The following is a 17001-nucleotide window of genomic DNA, read 5'->3' as shown; positions in this document are numbered from 1 at the left end:
TGAGAGAAATCCAAGCTGAATAGATCTTTCTGGATTCCTTTTCTGTTTTGTCCTATAGAGAGGATGTAATTATTGTTTATAACATATCCTAGGATCTTGCCATAATTTATATTGCAAGAATGATTAACACCATCGGGAGTCTGAAGTGCATTAAAAGTGATCTAAGGACTCCCCTTAATTGCAGTGAGCTATGAGTCAAGCCCTTGAAGTCTGTTAGGGCAAGCCTCACCAAATGCATTCTTCTAAGCATTTTTTACGGAAATGTAAGCAATTTTTGACTCTGCAGAAAGTAAGCTGTGTTGATGTTTAATAATTGATTTACTCAGTGGCATGTATAGAAAAAGCTTAGGGAAGGCGCCAAGATGTGCAGGCTGCTGGAGAGTTTTCCATCTTGAATAGTGCTTAAAGTCAAGTAGGGAGTAAATTTTTGTTTCTTACTTAAGCGTGGACATGTTCCAACTCCCCTGCAGGATGAGTTGTAATAGTTTACTCTGCTGAATTCCTGTGAAGGCAATTCTTTGTTATTACAGTGCCTTGATGTGTGTATTTATAAATGACCTGGCCCAATACAATCAGCCACTTGGCAGCGTTGTACTTCAGCTCGCTTTTGAAGTGGAACTAGTAAATAGAAGGATGAAGGGAACAAGAATTTCACTTCTGTGCCGGTGTAGTCAACAGAACTGTACAATCCAGAGAGGAATTTAATGGTTTATCAGGCCTTCCTTCAGCTGTCTAGGCATTGCGAGGAAGTACTAGATGTATGTAACAGTTTGGGGGTTTTTTGGTGTTATACATGAGTATCCCAGCGGATCTCCCAAGACAGTCACAGAGTGGAGAAAGTCTTGAGCAGCTTACACTGTCGACAGACAGGAGAAATGGGCACAGCTTGATAGGACACTATTCTAAAGAGAGAGGACTTCTACAAGACCACACAGCAGGCCAGTAATAGTATTTTCTGGGTCTCAATGTAGTAGTCAGCTGCCGGACTAAACTGCTTCCAAACATTGTCTTTTTGCTGGGTGTAGTCTCCTTCTCTCCTTCCCCAAACCCAAGGTGCCCCTAGAGCCTGCAGTACGAGCTGGCATGTTCTGCAGAAGCCCCTTAGCCTGGCTCCTCCCTCTCTTTTATCTTTATAATAGTATTGAATGCCTGTGAGCATTCAGTGTTCCAGCAGTTTCATTGTGCCTGTTCATCGAGTTGCTTCTGCTAGTACCCAGTCAGACAAACGGATCTAGGAGAGGCTAAAGGAATTGCTGTAAGTGAGAACTGCCTTCGATCACTGCTGTTCTTGTAATAGATGACAAGGATCAAAGCCTGTGCGCAACAGGCTGTCTCCTTCCTAGCTGATGGTTGTCATCTTTTCCACTGCTGTTTTAATACTGATGCCTTCCTTCAGCACTGCGTACAGAAGACTGGTTGAGAAGTAATGTTGTCTTTTTTGTTTACATTTTGAAAGACTGAAAACATGAAGAGCGAGAGCTGATTCTAGCGAAGTAACTTTTTAAATCCTTAGTTTGTTTTGCTGAAAAGCCAGCATGAGAAAACTTTGTAGTACCTCCTCAGGTAGATGGTGAATGGATATTGCAATGGTTAATTTAAGCATTAATCGAAGGAGCTCTTCACACACTGGGAGGCACTAAACCCCTCTAACCTCCCGTTATTCTCTAACTGATTCCATTTGTCCTTAAATGACTCTAGTATTAAATTAGAGCTAGGGAAGTGTATTAGCCTTTGCAAAAATTCTTTTTGCACATATTTACACTGTTTGTTCTTTTAGACAGTCTGTTAACAACTCTTCCTTTTCAAGGTGATGCAAGCAATGTATTACCAGCTCCGATTAGCTTTTTTTTGAATGAGGCCACTTGAAATAAAAATCATTTTGTAATATGTACCGAATTGTAAGGAAAAAGTAGCAGTAATTTACAGGTTAAATCTACCAAGAAAAATGCAGTTCCTCACTGGCTCAACCTGAAGACTACTGCTACTTTTCCTTTATGTGCTCTGGTGGGTGATTTAGCTGTTCAGTTCATGTGCTGCTCTGGCAACAGCTATCAGTAGCTACCACTTTGTCTATATTCTGCAACTGCTTTTTAGAAAATGTAGGCTGATCCATAACTCAAATAGTAGTCCTCTTCTTTGATCCTTTAACAAGGATGAAAATATTCCCATTTTGAAGTATTTTTTACAACAACAACAAAAAACGACAGCATTTAAATTTAACCCAGAAAGAATCTTCTGTGTAAATTTTATTCACCTCTCTTATTAGGAGAAAAATGTAGAGAAAATGTGTGAGGGAAACTACTGAGTGTAACATCAAGAGTTTTCACAGGAGTGCAGGTTTGGGGAAAATTTCATAAAAGTTGATGAGGTAAGATTAACTGAAGCCAGTGTTTTCTAAGCATCAGTCAGAAGCAAGTAGTACCACATGTAGGATTTTTTTTGCCTACATAATGTCCTAAATGGTAAGTTTTCTTGGGCATTTTTAATACAGCTTTTATAGTTTCTGGGGTAATGGTGTCCTGAACCTTGTTTGACATGATGATGACAAATACAATCAAAAATATTGCAGCAGCTTGAGACTTAATATAACCTGGCATTGATTGTTTTTCATAGTTCTGTTGCTGTTTTACAATGACAAGTTGTTTCAAGCCATGCAGAAATTTTGTGGTAGAGTTTGAAATGAAAAAAGTTAATAAAATATGCTGGTTTATCACCCTCCTCCCCCCTACCCCTTTTCCCTTGTTCAGTTAAGAGTAGGAGGTTGAGACAAAAGAGAGCTTCAGAAACAATTTCTCATGTCTTTTGATGCAGAGTGAAACAGCTCTGTTTCAGATCATTTTGGCACAAATGAAATAAACACCTTTGTTTTCTGCAACCCAAATGGAAAGTGAAATTAAGGTTTTGCTTTTAAGCCCCCCAAATGAGAACCTCCTGGAGGGGGTTGTTTTGTTAGTGCCTCAGCTGGCTACTAAAGTTTCTTTAACAGCAGCTTCCCATTTCTCAGAGCGTAAGGGCCTGGTACTGGGGAGCAGCCCACTGCAGTCGCTTCCTTCCCTTTCCCTGCGAACGCTGGCAGCCTGCCCCTTCAGCCCCTCGTTACTGCACGGACCGACGGCTGCCGCTCTCCAGAGCCTGCACGCCGGCTGCGGCACGCCTCTCCTCTCTGGAGAGCCGGCTGGAAGAGAAACACCGCCACAACCAGCGGAGAAACCCACTTTGTAGGTTTGTGCGCGGTGAAGTGTGCACCAGCATCTTTTCTTTAGTATTTGTTACGGCTGGTCTCAAAAGTGGCTGTGTTTTCACCTGGAGACCTTTGTTTGAATTGGGACTCTTCAGAATGAGGTACAGAAAATCCGGGGCATGCTGATTTTAATCCAGCAATGAGGAATTGTAAAACCGGCTTTAACTACTTGCCTTTCATCTCTCGCAGGAAGTTTCCTTCAGACAGTAGATATTTCTGCTCCAATGGACAAAGGTCTTCACTTCACGTTCTCTGTGATTACAACCGTGCTGCTCCTGAGAGAATCAAGCCAGACAGGTGAGAAAAATGATCCAAAAATGCTGGCTGCATCCAAATCTGGTTTTGTTCTTCTTTAGAGTGTTAATTCGTTCAGTCTTTAACTGCTAGGGCTTACAGGATTTTGTCTTGATCTAAGAATTTGCTTCCGAGTTGGTTATTAAGACATCACCGGGGCCTACCTTGTTACAGCCTTTGACAGTGACTTTATCATGTTATGGGTGCTGTTACTAAGTGTCTTTGCTGCTATAGTTGTAAATCAGATGACAGAGATCAGGGAAGACAAAAAAGCCTGGAAAACGCGTGGTTAGCTGTCCTTGAACACCATTATTGTGGTTAAAGCTGCACTCTTTTGAGTCTATGGTCCCTTGAATTGCAGCAAGGTACGCTGATTAACTTGTTCTTCTGTGAGTAATGTTTTCCATCTTACTTTAGCCCCTCTGCTCATGGCATGTTTTGGGAAGAAGAGGGGATTTAGTGCATTGAAGTTGCCAGCTCTGTGAGTCCCCAGACTTTTTGTAGACAAAGGGTAGGGCTACATTCCCCCTGAAGTTCCTAAGGGACAGTAGTAGGAGCGGGCCGGGGGCTTCTGCACAGTCATCAGCCAGTGGGGTCACACTTGCTCCCAGCGTGCGGGGCTGGGGAGCTTGCTTTTGCAACTGGCAACAAATGCTATTGTTTCGATCTTATCGTGGCCTTTGGTGTTCTGTGTCTGGAGTCCAGACCCAGGCTAAGGAGTAGCTTGACCTTGCAAAATTACTGGGAGATAAAAATTGGTTCTCTGCTTAGGGGGTTGGGCGAGCAACTTCACTTCCCCTGCTGCCTCTCCTCTCCAGCTCACACACCCATCTCCCACCTACCCGGAGGAGGTGACGCATAGCAGTGGTCGCAGCAGTTCACCTCAGGTGACAGACACTTCAGCCGTTTGCTTCTGTGACGATGGTCAAATTCTCTCATACTGAGAGTTCTCTCGCCCTGAATGTCCCAGTGTGCTCCAAAGCTGCAATCCACCTGACCCATCGCCTCTTCTTTCCGTTCGGCTGTCTCTCCTGGAGAGCGGCAAAAGGCGAAATGCTGGCAAAGGGTGCAAAGGCAAGGGTACTAGCCTAGAGAGGGAGGATGGGGGAGAAAACTGGGGTGAGGTGGCCAGTTCTTAACAGTGCTACAAGCTTTTTCACATGAAGTTAAGCAGGGAGTCATCTCCCATTAGAAGGCTGGGCATGCTTGGAGTAGAAGGGGTAAGGACAAGGCTGATTTTTGCAACCACAGTCATTTCCTGCAGCCACCGGTTTTTGGGGAACAACAGTGGAGGGATGAGCCTCTTTTCTTTGTCTTATGTTTTTGTCGACTCTCACAAAGGATTCTCACAACGAGGACTTGGCTTCTGAGAAGTGTCACTGCAATGAACTTGAGTTAGTGCTGCAACTTGATTACTTATGGTCCTTTCAGGAGTTCTGACAATGGGGCTTTGAACAGCTGCATCCAGTGCCACTGTGGGGGAGCTGAAGCCCTCAGTACAGGCTGTTTTCTTCCAAGAAACCCTAGCAGGTCTTCAAAAAGGAGCCTCAAAAAGCTTTTACTGGCTTTAATGAGTTTCTAAAGGGAGACCAGAGAACTCCTTTGTGAAGATTTCCAGCTCCCATGGAGAACTGTAGTGGAGAGGGAAAAAGCAGGTTTTGTTTTACAATAATGTAGAGTTCAGCACAAGGCCAGAAAATGCAAAACCGAAGAATGAATAATACATAATGAATGAATATGTTGTTATATTTAATGAAAAACTCACAGCTTTTGCTTGAAAGAATGAAAACACCCTAAATTTTTTGTTTTATCTTGAGGGTTTTTTGGCTTTTGCACTGTGAATTCTTTGATTCCCAGGAGCAATGCTGTGCACGTTCTAGAAGAAACATCCTGGGTAATTAATGAGTCATAAATTGACACAATTGTCGGTTGGTGGGATTGAGGTATTCTCCTGAGTATTATGAAAGGAGAAGCAGTGGATAAAATAATGTAACAGGACTTGCTAAAAGTCACACGGCAGAGGAGAGAGTAGAACCCAGAAGCGTGATTAACCTCAATAATAGTACTTTTACAGGTGGATCTTGGTGTTTTTACCAAAGAGGGGCATATCATTACTTCTGTTTTAAAAATGGGAAACTGAGGCATAGGAGGGAGAAGTAATACAGAAAAGGTCAATAGCGGATTTAACAATTTGGCATTTGGTGTTCACTCCAATGCAGTCTACAGGGTTGCGCGGGCTCTCATCACACTTAAACTCTTTGTCAATTTTATGTGATTCCCTTACTCTCTATTCCTTGGTGGGATAGAGAAAACAGGCAATACAAGATGGGCTTCCTGCTCCCTCTTTCTTTAGCGCTGTCATTGTTGGTTCCTGGTTTTGGTCATGGTCCTTTTGGAGGTTTTAATTTTCACAGGAATGAAAAGTCAGGGTGCTTATAATTTGAGGGGGGAACGGAGCAGGACATGGTGGAGAAGGGTTTCTACTCCAGTGGTTGCAACCCCTTTGGCTGCGTTGACCGTAGGAACCTATCATTAGTAGGGGAAGGGAAGAATAAGAAAAACTACTGTCTTGGAACTTAATGGTGATGAACTTTCGGTTGTTTAGAGCGCCTTTCCTTTGGGGTATAGACAAGATTTTGCAGGAGTTAGGAGGAAATCTGAGTTGTGTGAAGTAGCAGGAGGGCTGGCTTTTCACCTTGTCAGGGAGGGCAATAAGGAAGTAAGGCAATGGATTCTGCAGAATCCATTCCTCGATGTGTGAGTGACAGCCATAATCATTGTTACAAGTAGAACCTTCTGCAGCCTGAATCTGCTGAGTCTATTTCTGCTTCTGTTTGTTTCGCACTAATGCTGTGCTGTGAATGAGGAAACAAACCTGACAAACTGCTGCAGGTCAACTGCACTGTGAGCTTGTGAGTCAAGGATAATCATTCTGTTTATTTTAGTGCAATATGAAACGAGGGTATGAAACTTCACTTTTAAGGAGCTGTAAATATAAGCCCTGCAAGAAGTTGATTTTGTTGTTGGTTTTTTTCAGGAGCTACAAGGAATGATGATGCTGTCAGTAAGGTATGTTTAAGTTCATTGGTGCAGAGCTACCAATGAAGACATATATGCAGAAGGTCTTACATTTTAAATCCAGAAATAGATGGGGTCATAATGTGCAATGCTTTTAATCTGTGAAGAGTTATTATTTTCAGTATACTTTTCAGGGCTAGTGATGGCCATTTCTAAGTCTGTCTGTGTGTCTATGCTTTTTTTAACTCAATTTTTTGTCCAGAATTCAAAATTCAGTCATGCCCCAGGGAAGAATCTGCCTATAGGCCTGTCTTCATGGCTTGTAGAATTTAAACCTCATAATTATTCCATCACTTATGATCATTATGAACGAAGAAAATTCAGACACAGATGAACATGCAGAGATACCTTTACTAGTTCTTAAGGCGTGTGTTTTATTTCCAAAAGTTTGCACTTAACATAAAAAGGGTCTGTGTGGGACGTAATTCCTCAGGCTTTAGAAGAAAGATGGCAAATGTCACTTAAAATCTAACCTGCTAGAACATGTACGTATTCACATAGTGCAGAACAGTATTTGTCCTGAAGACTTTCCAATCAAAAATGATGGGAGTGTTGGTTATGGAAGCATTGGGAAATGAAATCAATCGTCCAAATGGCATAGGTAGAGACAGAACTTGTCACCTGAATCTCAGCTCATTTCTCGATCTCAAAGTGTGCTGGATGCCTGACATGTCAAAAAGAGAGTTTTTGGGAAAGTCATGGAATTTCAGTCAGTTTCAATTGGCATAAACCTCCAATTGTTGATTCCAGCATTGAGAAATAAACCCAAGCAAACAAAAAACCCCAGAGAAACACATCTCAACTCCCCTCTTGTCCTCCTCTCTTCCTGGTCTCCGGTCCCCTCATTGCATTTTATACTCGGTCCCTTTGGTGAGGCAACAAGGTGGCTCGGGAGATTGGGGTCAGTGTTTTACGGTTCCCACTCAGTTGCTCCTGTGCAGGTTCCTCCACTGACAGCAGCCCCGTTACAGTTGTACCTCCTCCTGCGTCTCCTCTCTGTCCCTCCTTGGGGTGGCTCTTGTGCTTCTGCTCCTGCTTGGGGCAGCTCTTCTTCTTTGGCTTTTCTCCCACCCTGCTGTCCCTCCTGCTCTGGTAGCTTTCTTACTTCTCCTTTGCCCCTGCTTGGGCAACTCTCCTGACCTGACATTGTCTTTTGTGTCTCTTCCTGCTCTAGCCTTGTCTCTCATCGAGCAGTTACCACCCTTTTTTAAAGAAGATTTTGCACAGGAACCATGAACTTGTCTGATTCATTCAGTTTTGGTGCCCTGTGGGTCTGTTTTGTCCATTTCTAAGCCAGCTTGAAATGGCTGTGTCCAGCACTGGGCAGTTCATGATCTCCTGCAGAGGTCACCCCTACCCACCCTTCTGCTACCGAAACTCTGCAACTTTTGCCCAATAAAATACTCTTCTGGTGTATTTACAAGAGTTGTAGTACGTTGAGATTTTCTTAAGAACCATTTTGAAACCTTCGGTAAGTAGTGGGTGAAGCCAAGTGAGAGGGATAGGCCAGGATTTTTTGGTCTTTTGTTTTATTCACCCTCTTGTTCAGTAGATATAAATATTCTAAACAGACCTGAAAAGAAACGTGTGGGTTTTGCTTTTATCTAAGAGCAAATTGTAGCTTATCTGGCAATAACAACACTGCTTCCAGAACACTCTGCATTAGGTAACTTCTGATCACAGAAAGCTTTTCAAAGACAAAGCTCAAATCCTCAAAAATCCTCAAAAAAAAAAAAAAAGGTTTCCTACTGTTCTACGTCTCCTGGAATTGCTCTCTAATGAGACCTTAACTGGCTGCTGTTTTGTCAGCAACATGAATTGATCTCTTTGGAAGACTGTATGCACTCTGTATCTGAAGAATTGCGACATTTAAAGTGATTTTTATTCAGACAAAGTACGCTGACAACACGCAATAAAGTGAAATGCTTTGATTTATTAATTACTGTTAGGGAACAGTGGTGGTGAGAGTGCTGCAGCATACAGGGGCAGATTTATAGCTGGTTTAGCACACGCACACGCACCCCCGACACCCACCCCAAGTCATAACGTAAGCCCTAGCTAAGTGGGGCCGTGTCTGGGAATTTGAAGTCCACTTATTTCTTCTTCGTTTTTTGATTTGCAGGGCACTGACTCAAGGGGACCAGAAGCGGGTCTTCCAACTTTGACTGTCACAACAATCCTGGTAAGGCAGTGACACAACAGCGATAGTGGCTGGGAGATAGCTGGAATTATACTTTGCCTTTTTTTTTCCACCCATATATTTGCAGGTGCTTTTTTGGGCTGTCTTTGACACTGATGTCCCTGTTCATCAGAGGCAGTGGTTTTGGAGTGCTGGCTCAGCGGTGTAGAGGTGCAAGCTTCTGTAGTTTGTGATGGGAGGATTCGAGGGCTGTCAAAGTCAGCCCACAAAATGGACTGGGCATACATGTCTATAAATGACTGCTCTCTGAAGACAGGCAGGCCTCTTCACTCTGTTGAGGACTACATCTAAGGGTTGTCATGTTACCTATAAGTTGTTTCTGTCCTGCAGTGGAAATATGTAAAGATCACACATGTGCAGGGATTAAAAACAGGCTATAAGAAACCCAAAATGCATTACCACGTGCAGCAGACAAGCAGGACTATTCAGAAGAAGCTGCAGCAGTAAATTTTCTGATTCTGATGTCAGGTCCTGCACCAGCATGTGACCCTCATCTGATGCTTTGTTGGGCCAAATGAAATGTATTTGGGCTTTTAGGCTGAGAAGAGATGATCACTTCTGTGGTACACGTGGTTTGCAGAATGCAGCTGTCCTGCTGGAGCTGTAGTCTGCGACTAGTGGTGGCACATGACTCCAGTGAATGTCTTTCAGGTTTGGAAATGTTGTCCCCCCGATAATGTAGATAGAGGTCTTTGGGGAGGGTTTGCCAAAAAAATGGTTTACTTCACAATCGGTTGTGCTGCGGCCTGTAGGAGCATGTAATTGTATATTTTTCCCTCAATGTGCAGGAAGATCCTTACGTCATGGTGAGAAGTGCAGAACTGGAGGGATACTGCATTGATTTGCTGAAAGCACTTGCTGCAATGCTTCACTTCAGCTACAAGGTGAAGGTGGTGGGAGATGGGCAGTATGGTGCCGTCTCTTCCAGTGGGAACTGGACAGGGATGATTGGCGAGATTTTGAGACAGGTAATTTTCAATTTATATTTTTGACAAATTGCAGCTCTAGAAGGAAAGAACAGCTAGCAGCTCTTGGACTTCACTTGCAGTTGGTTTTGTCCTGCAAATATGGAGACACGGAGACAATGGCCATAGCAGGAAATCATCGTTACAACAAGGCACTCCTGGTGCAGTGCTTGTCTTGTCTCAGAGGCTACCCAGTGTTTCTTCACAGTCTGAGAGACTGTCCAGTCATCTTAGCTCACTAATGAAACAAAGACAATGGCTTTAGGGAAAACTTGCCTTGAACTTAAAACTTACCTTGAACTTAACCAGTAGGTGAAACCTGTCTCTTTCAGAATGGTAATCGCTTAGACTCCTCAAGGAGATGCTTGAATGCACATCTTACCCCATCATGTGCCATTCCCTATGGCTAGCATTCTGTCATCTGTTGGTAACATTTGAATTAAACCTTCTTTGCTCCTCTGAACTCGGTACCGTGTCCAGCTGCCAGTCATGTAGATGCTGCAGCCAGAAAAAGAAAGGAACATGCCTTCTGTTTTTGGTAAACAAAAGCCATGTGGTTTATGGTGCACAGCCTCAGCTTGTGTGTGTGATGCTGTGGTAGGAAACCAGAAGCCCCAGATACCAACCAGCACCCCATTATGAACAATGCAAAATGGAAAACTATTCTATTTCTTGGAGCTCACAGTCTTAAGATGATAGCTGTCTGTTGACAGAGAGAAGTGATTTGCCATGTAGATATCTGCCCACTCAGCTGGGAAGCATTCTGTTTGAGTGACAGAAATCTTCAGGTAGGTTGGATGATTGATTATTTTTTATCTCCATCTTATAGGAAGCAGACATTGCAGTGGCTCCATTGACAGTCACGTCAGCAAGGGAAGAAGTGGTCTCCTTCACCACACCATTCCTGCAGACTGGGATTGGAATCTTGCTTCGAAAAGACACCGTTTCTCAGGAGATGTCTTTCTTCCACTTCCTGGCTCCTTTCAGCAAGGAGACCTGGACTGGCCTTTTATTTGCTTATGTGCTGACGAGCTTCTGCCTCTTTCTTGTTGCCAGGTATAAATGAATTTGTTTCACAGATTTTGTTCAAGTCAACTGCTTTCTCAGCTATTAAGAGATCTCAGTTTTAAAGAAAGTACCGGGGTGCATTTTGCTTTGGGAAATCTTCTGTACAGGTCCAGAACCAGGGCTAATAAAGCTTAAGTCATGTCAGATTAAGACAGCGTTAAGAGTAGGATCTGCCCACGAAGAGCACCCTATCTCTCGATGTGGATTACCGAGGGTTGCTAAAAGGACTGTGTGTTTGTACTTCAACTGCTCTTTCTTGCTTTCGTCAGAGTTTGTTTTGAACTGCGACCATGTTCCTACGTGCAGGTCTCTCTCCCGGTGTATCTTATGCACTGTATCCTGCACTGACTTGTGGGAGAGATTCTCTCTGCCACCACTCCACCCGCTTCCCAGGAGATTCAGCTTTCTCCCCCTTTCTTGATTAGGCTGCACTAAGGCTCTCTGCAGCTGCAGTCTGAACAGAAGCTCTATTGCTGCTTTTCTAGTTTTATGCACAATCTTTATAGGTAAGGATTTGCTCCAAGGAGCAGCCTGCAGTCTGATATTACGGACAGAGTCGATATTGCCACTCAGGGAGACTAGATTATGCCATGGCTCAGGAAGAAAGTGTCTGGCAAACCTGTGACAGGACCCCCTGAGCCATCACTGTTGCAAACTGCTTAAGGCGTTGAGCAGGTGTGCTTTCCTCTGCACTGGTTAAACTGGAACTCAGGCGGAGGAGGAGCTACCATGGAAGGAAAGGGCATTTCCAGGCTGTCTGCACTGCTGCAGTCACGCTGCAGGATTATTTATATTTTTTTTCCCCCGAATGTCTGGTTTTATCCTGTCATTTTCCCACAGACTGAGCCCCTGTGAATGGAATGAGCCAAAGAGTGAAGAGAACCACTTTACCTTCTTAAATAGCCTCTGGTTTGGAGCAGGAGCACTTGCCCTGCAAGGTGAGCTGGGAGAACTGCAACAAAGCAGCTCTGGGAGCAGCATGGTTTTTTACGCTGATTGTATATCCAGCTCTCATCTGTCTGTAACACGGTGTGCTACCCTGTTGAGGGAAAAGACCTTCCAATAGGGACACCTGGCAGCACTAAAACTCCCAGTTTGGGGAGTTCTGATTACAGACTTGTTGGAATTGTAGAGAGGGCTGCCTTCAGTTGAGGACTGCATATTTTCTGCTGTAACAATTACTTTAGGGAATGTCAAGCTAACCATTGCACCGGTGCTTTGTAGAGTGGAGTTTTTTATTGTTGTTTTTGGCCACTGACATTGCTTCAACTCTGCACTGCGTGCAGTTTTGATGCAGTTCAAACCAGCCACAGTAGGTCTTTTCAGGTTCGTGCATTAAGTAGCTGCAGGGCAAGTTCTGCACTTTTGGCCTTTATTTAAAGGGAAGTCTTTAACTCAGGCTCATGGATCTAAAGTTCGTCACCTCCCATACATTTTATCGGCTCCTCTGTTCGTGCAGGTGTCACCCCTCGGCCCAAAGCGCTCTCCGTGCGGGTCATCGCTGCCGTCTGGTGGCTGTTCACCATCGCCTTGCTGGCTGCCTACATCGCCAACTTCACCGCTCTGCTGAGCTCTGGCAGCGAGCAGCTCCCAATCCAGACTTTTGAAGATCTTGTGAAGCAAAGAAAGCTTGAGTTTGGGACGCTGGACGGCTCCTCTACTTTCTACTTCTTCAAGGTGCAGAGAATCTTGTTGTGCACATACACGCGTGCCGTAGAACTGCTAAGCTGGGGCCAAGCTGTCTAGCTCACGCCTGTTGGTCCTTATACCACCCTCATCACTGCAGACTCCATCAGTTTTCCTGTAATACTTCAAATAATGTGATTGGTATCTGTTGTTTTGTTCATCTCTTTTTCCACCTTCTCTCAGAGAGAAAAGCATGCAGAGGACTATATAGTGTATTCTCTTTTAAGAAAGCGGTGCTAGTCTTCAGGGGTTATCCTTGTGTACCTTGAACACGAGGACTGACGTAGGTAATTTCTGGGTACGTTCACTGGATGCCTGCAAAGGTTGTTTTTGAGGGGGGGGGTGTGTGAAATATTTAATACTTATATCCCTGTAACACTGTTACTGTGTGTTAGAGAGGAAATCTGCACGAGCTATGTGCTAGTTTTCAGTACAGAGGGCTCAAAAGGCAATGGTTTAAGTACTCTTATTCTCCAAATTGTTTTGCAATCATTGCACATATATGCAGATTTTTTCGGATGATTGTTTTACACTTCAGTTTGACACTTGGATTTTTGGGCTGCAGAACTCCAAGAATCCTATCCATCAGATGATCTATGAATATATGGACAAGAGACGAGACCACGTTTTAGTCAAAACCTACCAGGAAGCAGTTCAACGTGTGATGGAATCAAACTACGCCTTCATTGGTGAATCGATCTCTCAAGACCTTGCAGCTGCCAGGCACTGCAATTTGATCAGGGCCCCTGAAGTTATCGGAGCCAGAGGATTTGGCATTGCCACTGCCCAGGGTTAGTCATTGTGCACCACTTCTGTCCCACTTCCCCACTTGGATTTCATGGGTCTGAAGTAGCAGATGGACAGAGCAAAAAGCCTGGCGTAGCCAAGACTGACACTTGCGCACGTTTCCTGCATTAACACTAATGATCAGTATGAACAAACTGGTAGCCCTGCTATGCAGTGTTTTAATTCTGTAGATGAATTATCACTAGCGCTCACTCTTACTTTGAACTGCAAAAAATTCCAACTCTCGGGTGTCATTGGTTCCCGTGGGTTTTTTTGGTTTTGTTTTGGTTTTGCCTCAGTCCCAGTAATGCAGAGCTCCTGATGCAGTTAGCAGGGCAGACAGGTTGTTCTCTTGTATTTCTCAAAGTACCCTCCCTCTGTCGTTGCTCTGCTCTGTGGATGGGACGGGAATGGTTGTTACCCAGGAAAAGCACTTGGCTTCGTCTGTTGCGCTCTGTGTGCAGAACGACCATCTGGGCGGCGGCACCCGGCCACCCCTGCTGGGTAGTATAGCAGCGGGTTGCTTAAAAGTGTTATAGTGGCTGTGATCTCTCCCATGCTCTTCTCTCTTTCCTTCTGCCGCTGCCAGCATCCCTGTGGACGAAGAAGCTCTCCATTGCTGTCCTCAAACTGCGTGAATCGGGTGATCTTGACTACTTGCGTAACAAGTGGTGGGAGACCAGTTGCCTTCACAAAAGTAGAGACAGATGGAGTCCTCTGCAGCCCCAGGCTCTGGGTGGGCTCTTTCTTACTCTTGCGATTGGCCTCGCATTGGGAGTGATTGCAGCCGTGGTGGAGCTGTCAAATAAGAGCAGACATGCTGCTGGACACGTAAAGGTGGGTGACGGTTATTATCTCCTGTCCTCCTTCCCTGCGTCCCTTCTGTTTAGCGTGGACAAGCTAGGCACCAGTGCTCCGCTCTGCACAATGCTGGATTCCCATCGCGATCTTGCTTTTTCTAAGGAAAACAACGCAGTGTGGCGAGGGTGAGGGGGGAAGACATGCTGTGTATTTACTCCTTAAAGCTCTGACACTTCATAGCTTGGGCTGTGTGACAGTTTTGTAGCCTGAACAGGGTAACAATAATAAAATAACAACCCCACCCCCCCAAATATTAAGTAGAAACATTTACTGTAATTCCGAGGCAGCCAAAGGGCATTCCAACATGCTGAGTGTGTACAGAGGACAGTAAATCATCAATAACAAGTTTATTCTCAAGTATGGCTATTCTTAAGTCATTTGACAAGCAGGAAAACACATGTAAATGAAACTGCACTAGTATCTGAATGTGCACCTTGATGATCCTGTTCTCCATCCATTCCAACGGATGGGCTGTGCACACTTAAAAGGTGGATTCTGTGATACAGAACAACTCACCCCCTTGTTTCCTCCCCCCCCCTTTTGTTTTTCAGAAATCTTGTTGCTCCGTTTTCACAGAAGAAATGTGCACTCGTCTACGCATAAAAGAAAATACAAGACAAAGCCAGGAGACTTCAGGGAGGGCTAATGCTTAAGAATTTTTTGCTTAAGGAACGGGCATGTATTAGGTTTATACCGTATGTATTTCATAGGAACTACATCACTGCAGAAAGATGTTTTTCTGCAAGTCTAGAGTGTTAGTTTTCTAATTACAAACACAGACAGAGAGCACTTCTGGATTGGTGGTGGAGCTGGATACAGAAGAAAATTAAGTGGCTTGGAAGGATTTAAATTGATAAGAGATAGAGTGTAAATGTTAAAAATAAGGGAGGTTAGCCATCTCAACTTTATTTTACCAAGTTGTTAAGATGGTGGATCCGTATTTAGTTTAGAAGTTTACTATGTAAGTACATGAATGCCTGTAGGAGTAAGTGACTTGGGATAGGTTAATATGAAGCCTCTGCTTACTAATTACAGTATGAGGTACAATCTTGAAACTTAAAGCTCTCATCTGACTGTTCTAATCAAGAACAACTACTTCTTAAACATTTTAGTTATAAATAGACTGTACTCTCCCCTCTTCCAAGCAGAAGATGCTGGTCACTGTGAAGGTCATTTCTGAATCAGAAACGACAGTACTGTTGCATAAACCCCAAAAATGCATGACTGACTGAACTGCATTCTTTGCAGTGGCCTAAAACCCGAGAAAGGGAGACCACGCAGTTAAGGAACTACTAGACTTAAGAAATGCAAGACATGGACTTGTCCTTTGTCAGTTTTCCATCATAGGATAAGTTTCACTCTTTAGCTATAGAGGATGTTTTGTCCTAGTTAACCTGATCAGGAAGTATTTAGGAAGAAGACTGATAGGTGAAATCCAACAGTACCAGCGCATGAAGTCTGGTAATCAGTCAATTAAAACAAAGTACAAGTTCACCAGGCAAGGGTGAGGCAGTGAGTAATGGGTATTTTGCATTATTCTCTTGCTCTCAATGAAGAATCTTTGAAATTCATGGGGAAGAGTTATCTCAGCTGCATATTAAATAGTTTTCTAATTAAGCTGTTTTTCATTGCAGAGCTGGAATGACAGATGCATGCACACGCTGTTTTGCAAATTCATGGTTAAATCACTCCATTTATGCACTGCACATCTGATGGAGGAAAAAAAACGCAAATTCAGTTACTTGGAAATGGCTTTAACTGCACTGCATGAACAAAGAGACTAATTCTTATCAGTTCCAGCATTAAATAACTGAAGGCAACAGAAACTAACATGCCTGTGACAGGAAAATAGCTGGGTGTTCCTGAATAAAGCACTACACACTCGCTTTGAGGGTAACTTAGTGAGCCTCAACTTCCAACTACTGCTACGTAATTTAGTATAGGTGCAGAACTCCCCTCCCGCCCAACTGCTAACAAGAACAAAGAGTGAAAGCAACAGGAGTTACAAGTTCTTCCAACTGTTGGTAAACTAGTGCTGTGGTGTTCAGTTATCTGCTACGTGCTCTCAGTTCACGACAGTTCTATTTTAGATACAGCTTAAGCAATGTTTGTTAGGTTAGAAGGTGGATCAGTCCTTCAATCAAATTAACTGCAAAGAGCATGAAACATTGTAGGTAAGTTTAAAAGCTGACATGGAAAATGCAATGTCAGATTCACTCAGCACTTTAAAAACTATTTGGTATGTGCCATGTCATTGCTGGCAGAGTAGGCAGAGATGTATAAAAAAAGGTTTCATTGACATTTAAATATATTTCTATATGAATGTCTCACAGAACAAAAAAATAAAGTCTTTTCATCACAAATACTGCAGCATTAAAATAAACACTTACCAAAATAAACAATGAGTGATATACATATATATATTTGAGTGTGTATACTATAGCGTGAATCATATTGTTGCTTTTTAAGTCACAAAAGCACAATATAAATACGGAATTTCCTGTGAACTCTTTTCCCTGTTGTAATAAAAATACATTCTTTACAGTTAAAGTAAAACTAGTGCAAGTCCATTCTGTTGCTCCTGTTCTCCCAGTTGACCAGCTTCATATCATTTACATGGCACTTCGTACTTAAAAATGACACTGAAAATTTTCCCTCCAAGACGATCAGCAAGCCAGGAGTTTTTGATAACAGCAAGCTTGAGGCTCTCACACTTCAAAGCCGCGTAGTAATTCGTGTGGATGGCGCGGCCCATGCCTTCAATGATAACCAAGTCTGTCTTGCGTTCTCTGACCAGCACAGCCAAGCCTTTATCCAGACGG

The 17001-nt window shown here is 43.5% G+C and overlaps 2 protein-coding genes across 7 annotated transcripts in view; one reads left to right on the top strand and one right to left on the bottom strand.

The window, feature by feature from the left end:
• The first annotated feature begins 1119 nt into the window (after positions 1-1119).
• LOC142092345 (putative glutamate receptor) lies at positions 1120-16581 on the top strand. 4 transcript variants are annotated; one of them, XM_075172223.1, is made up of 12 exons: positions 1162-1255; positions 3431-3538; positions 6573-6604; positions 8736-8795; positions 9602-9781; positions 10608-10834; positions 11687-11784; positions 12306-12523; positions 13098-13323; positions 13908-14155; positions 14731-14854; positions 15814-16581. In XM_075172223.1, the coding sequence occupies exons 2-11, from the start codon at positions 3466-3468 to the stop codon at positions 14830-14832; spliced, it is 1464 nt and encodes a 487-aa protein (XP_075028324.1). In that variant the 5' UTR covers positions 1162-1255; positions 3431-3465; the 3' UTR covers positions 14833-14854; positions 15814-16581. The 4 variants fall into 4 exon arrangements, with proteins under 4 accessions (XP_075028321.1, XP_075028324.1, XP_075028323.1 ...); XM_075172222.1 differs by lacking the exon at positions 1162-1255 and adding an exon at positions 2889-3342 and having other exon boundaries at positions 14731-14874; XM_075172221.1 differs by lacking the exon at positions 1162-1255 and adding an exon at positions 3088-3342.
• Positions 14512-17001, bottom strand: part of PANK4 (pantothenate kinase 4 (inactive)) — a 27223-nt gene continuing 24733 nt past the window's right edge. For all 3 annotated transcript variants that reach the window (XM_075172213.1, XM_075172214.1, XM_075172215.1), the window contains one exon: positions 14512-17001. In XM_075172213.1, coding sequence (XP_075028314.1) covers positions 16788-17001 — 214 coding nt within the window. In that variant the 3' untranslated portion in view covers positions 14512-16787.

Source organism: Calonectris borealis, chromosome 23 (assembly GCF_964195595.1).
Source record: "Calonectris borealis chromosome 23, bCalBor7.hap1.2, whole genome shotgun sequence".
NCBI classification, from domain to species: Eukaryota; Metazoa; Chordata; class Aves; order Procellariiformes; family Procellariidae; genus Calonectris; species Calonectris borealis.
The sequence above is the reverse complement of the archived record's forward strand: the minus strand, read 5'-3'. Positions and strand labels throughout refer to the sequence as shown.

What these genes read in the sequence shown, in the direction of transcription:
- LOC142092345 (XM_075172220.1), top strand. Translation starts at nt 3,466, where the DNA reads ATGGACAAAGGTCTTCACTTCACGTTCTCTGTGATTACAACCGTGCTG. An exon ending in GAGAGAATCAAGCCAGACAG is followed by an intron (nt 3,539 to 6,572) that starts GTGAGAAAAATG and finishes GGTTTTTTTCAG; the next exon opens with GAGCTACAAGGAATGATGAT. An exon ending in TGCCTCTTTCTTGTTGCCAG is followed by an intron (nt 10,835 to 11,686) that starts GTATAAATGAAT and finishes ATTTTCCCACAG; the next exon opens with ACTGAGCCCCTGTGAATGGA.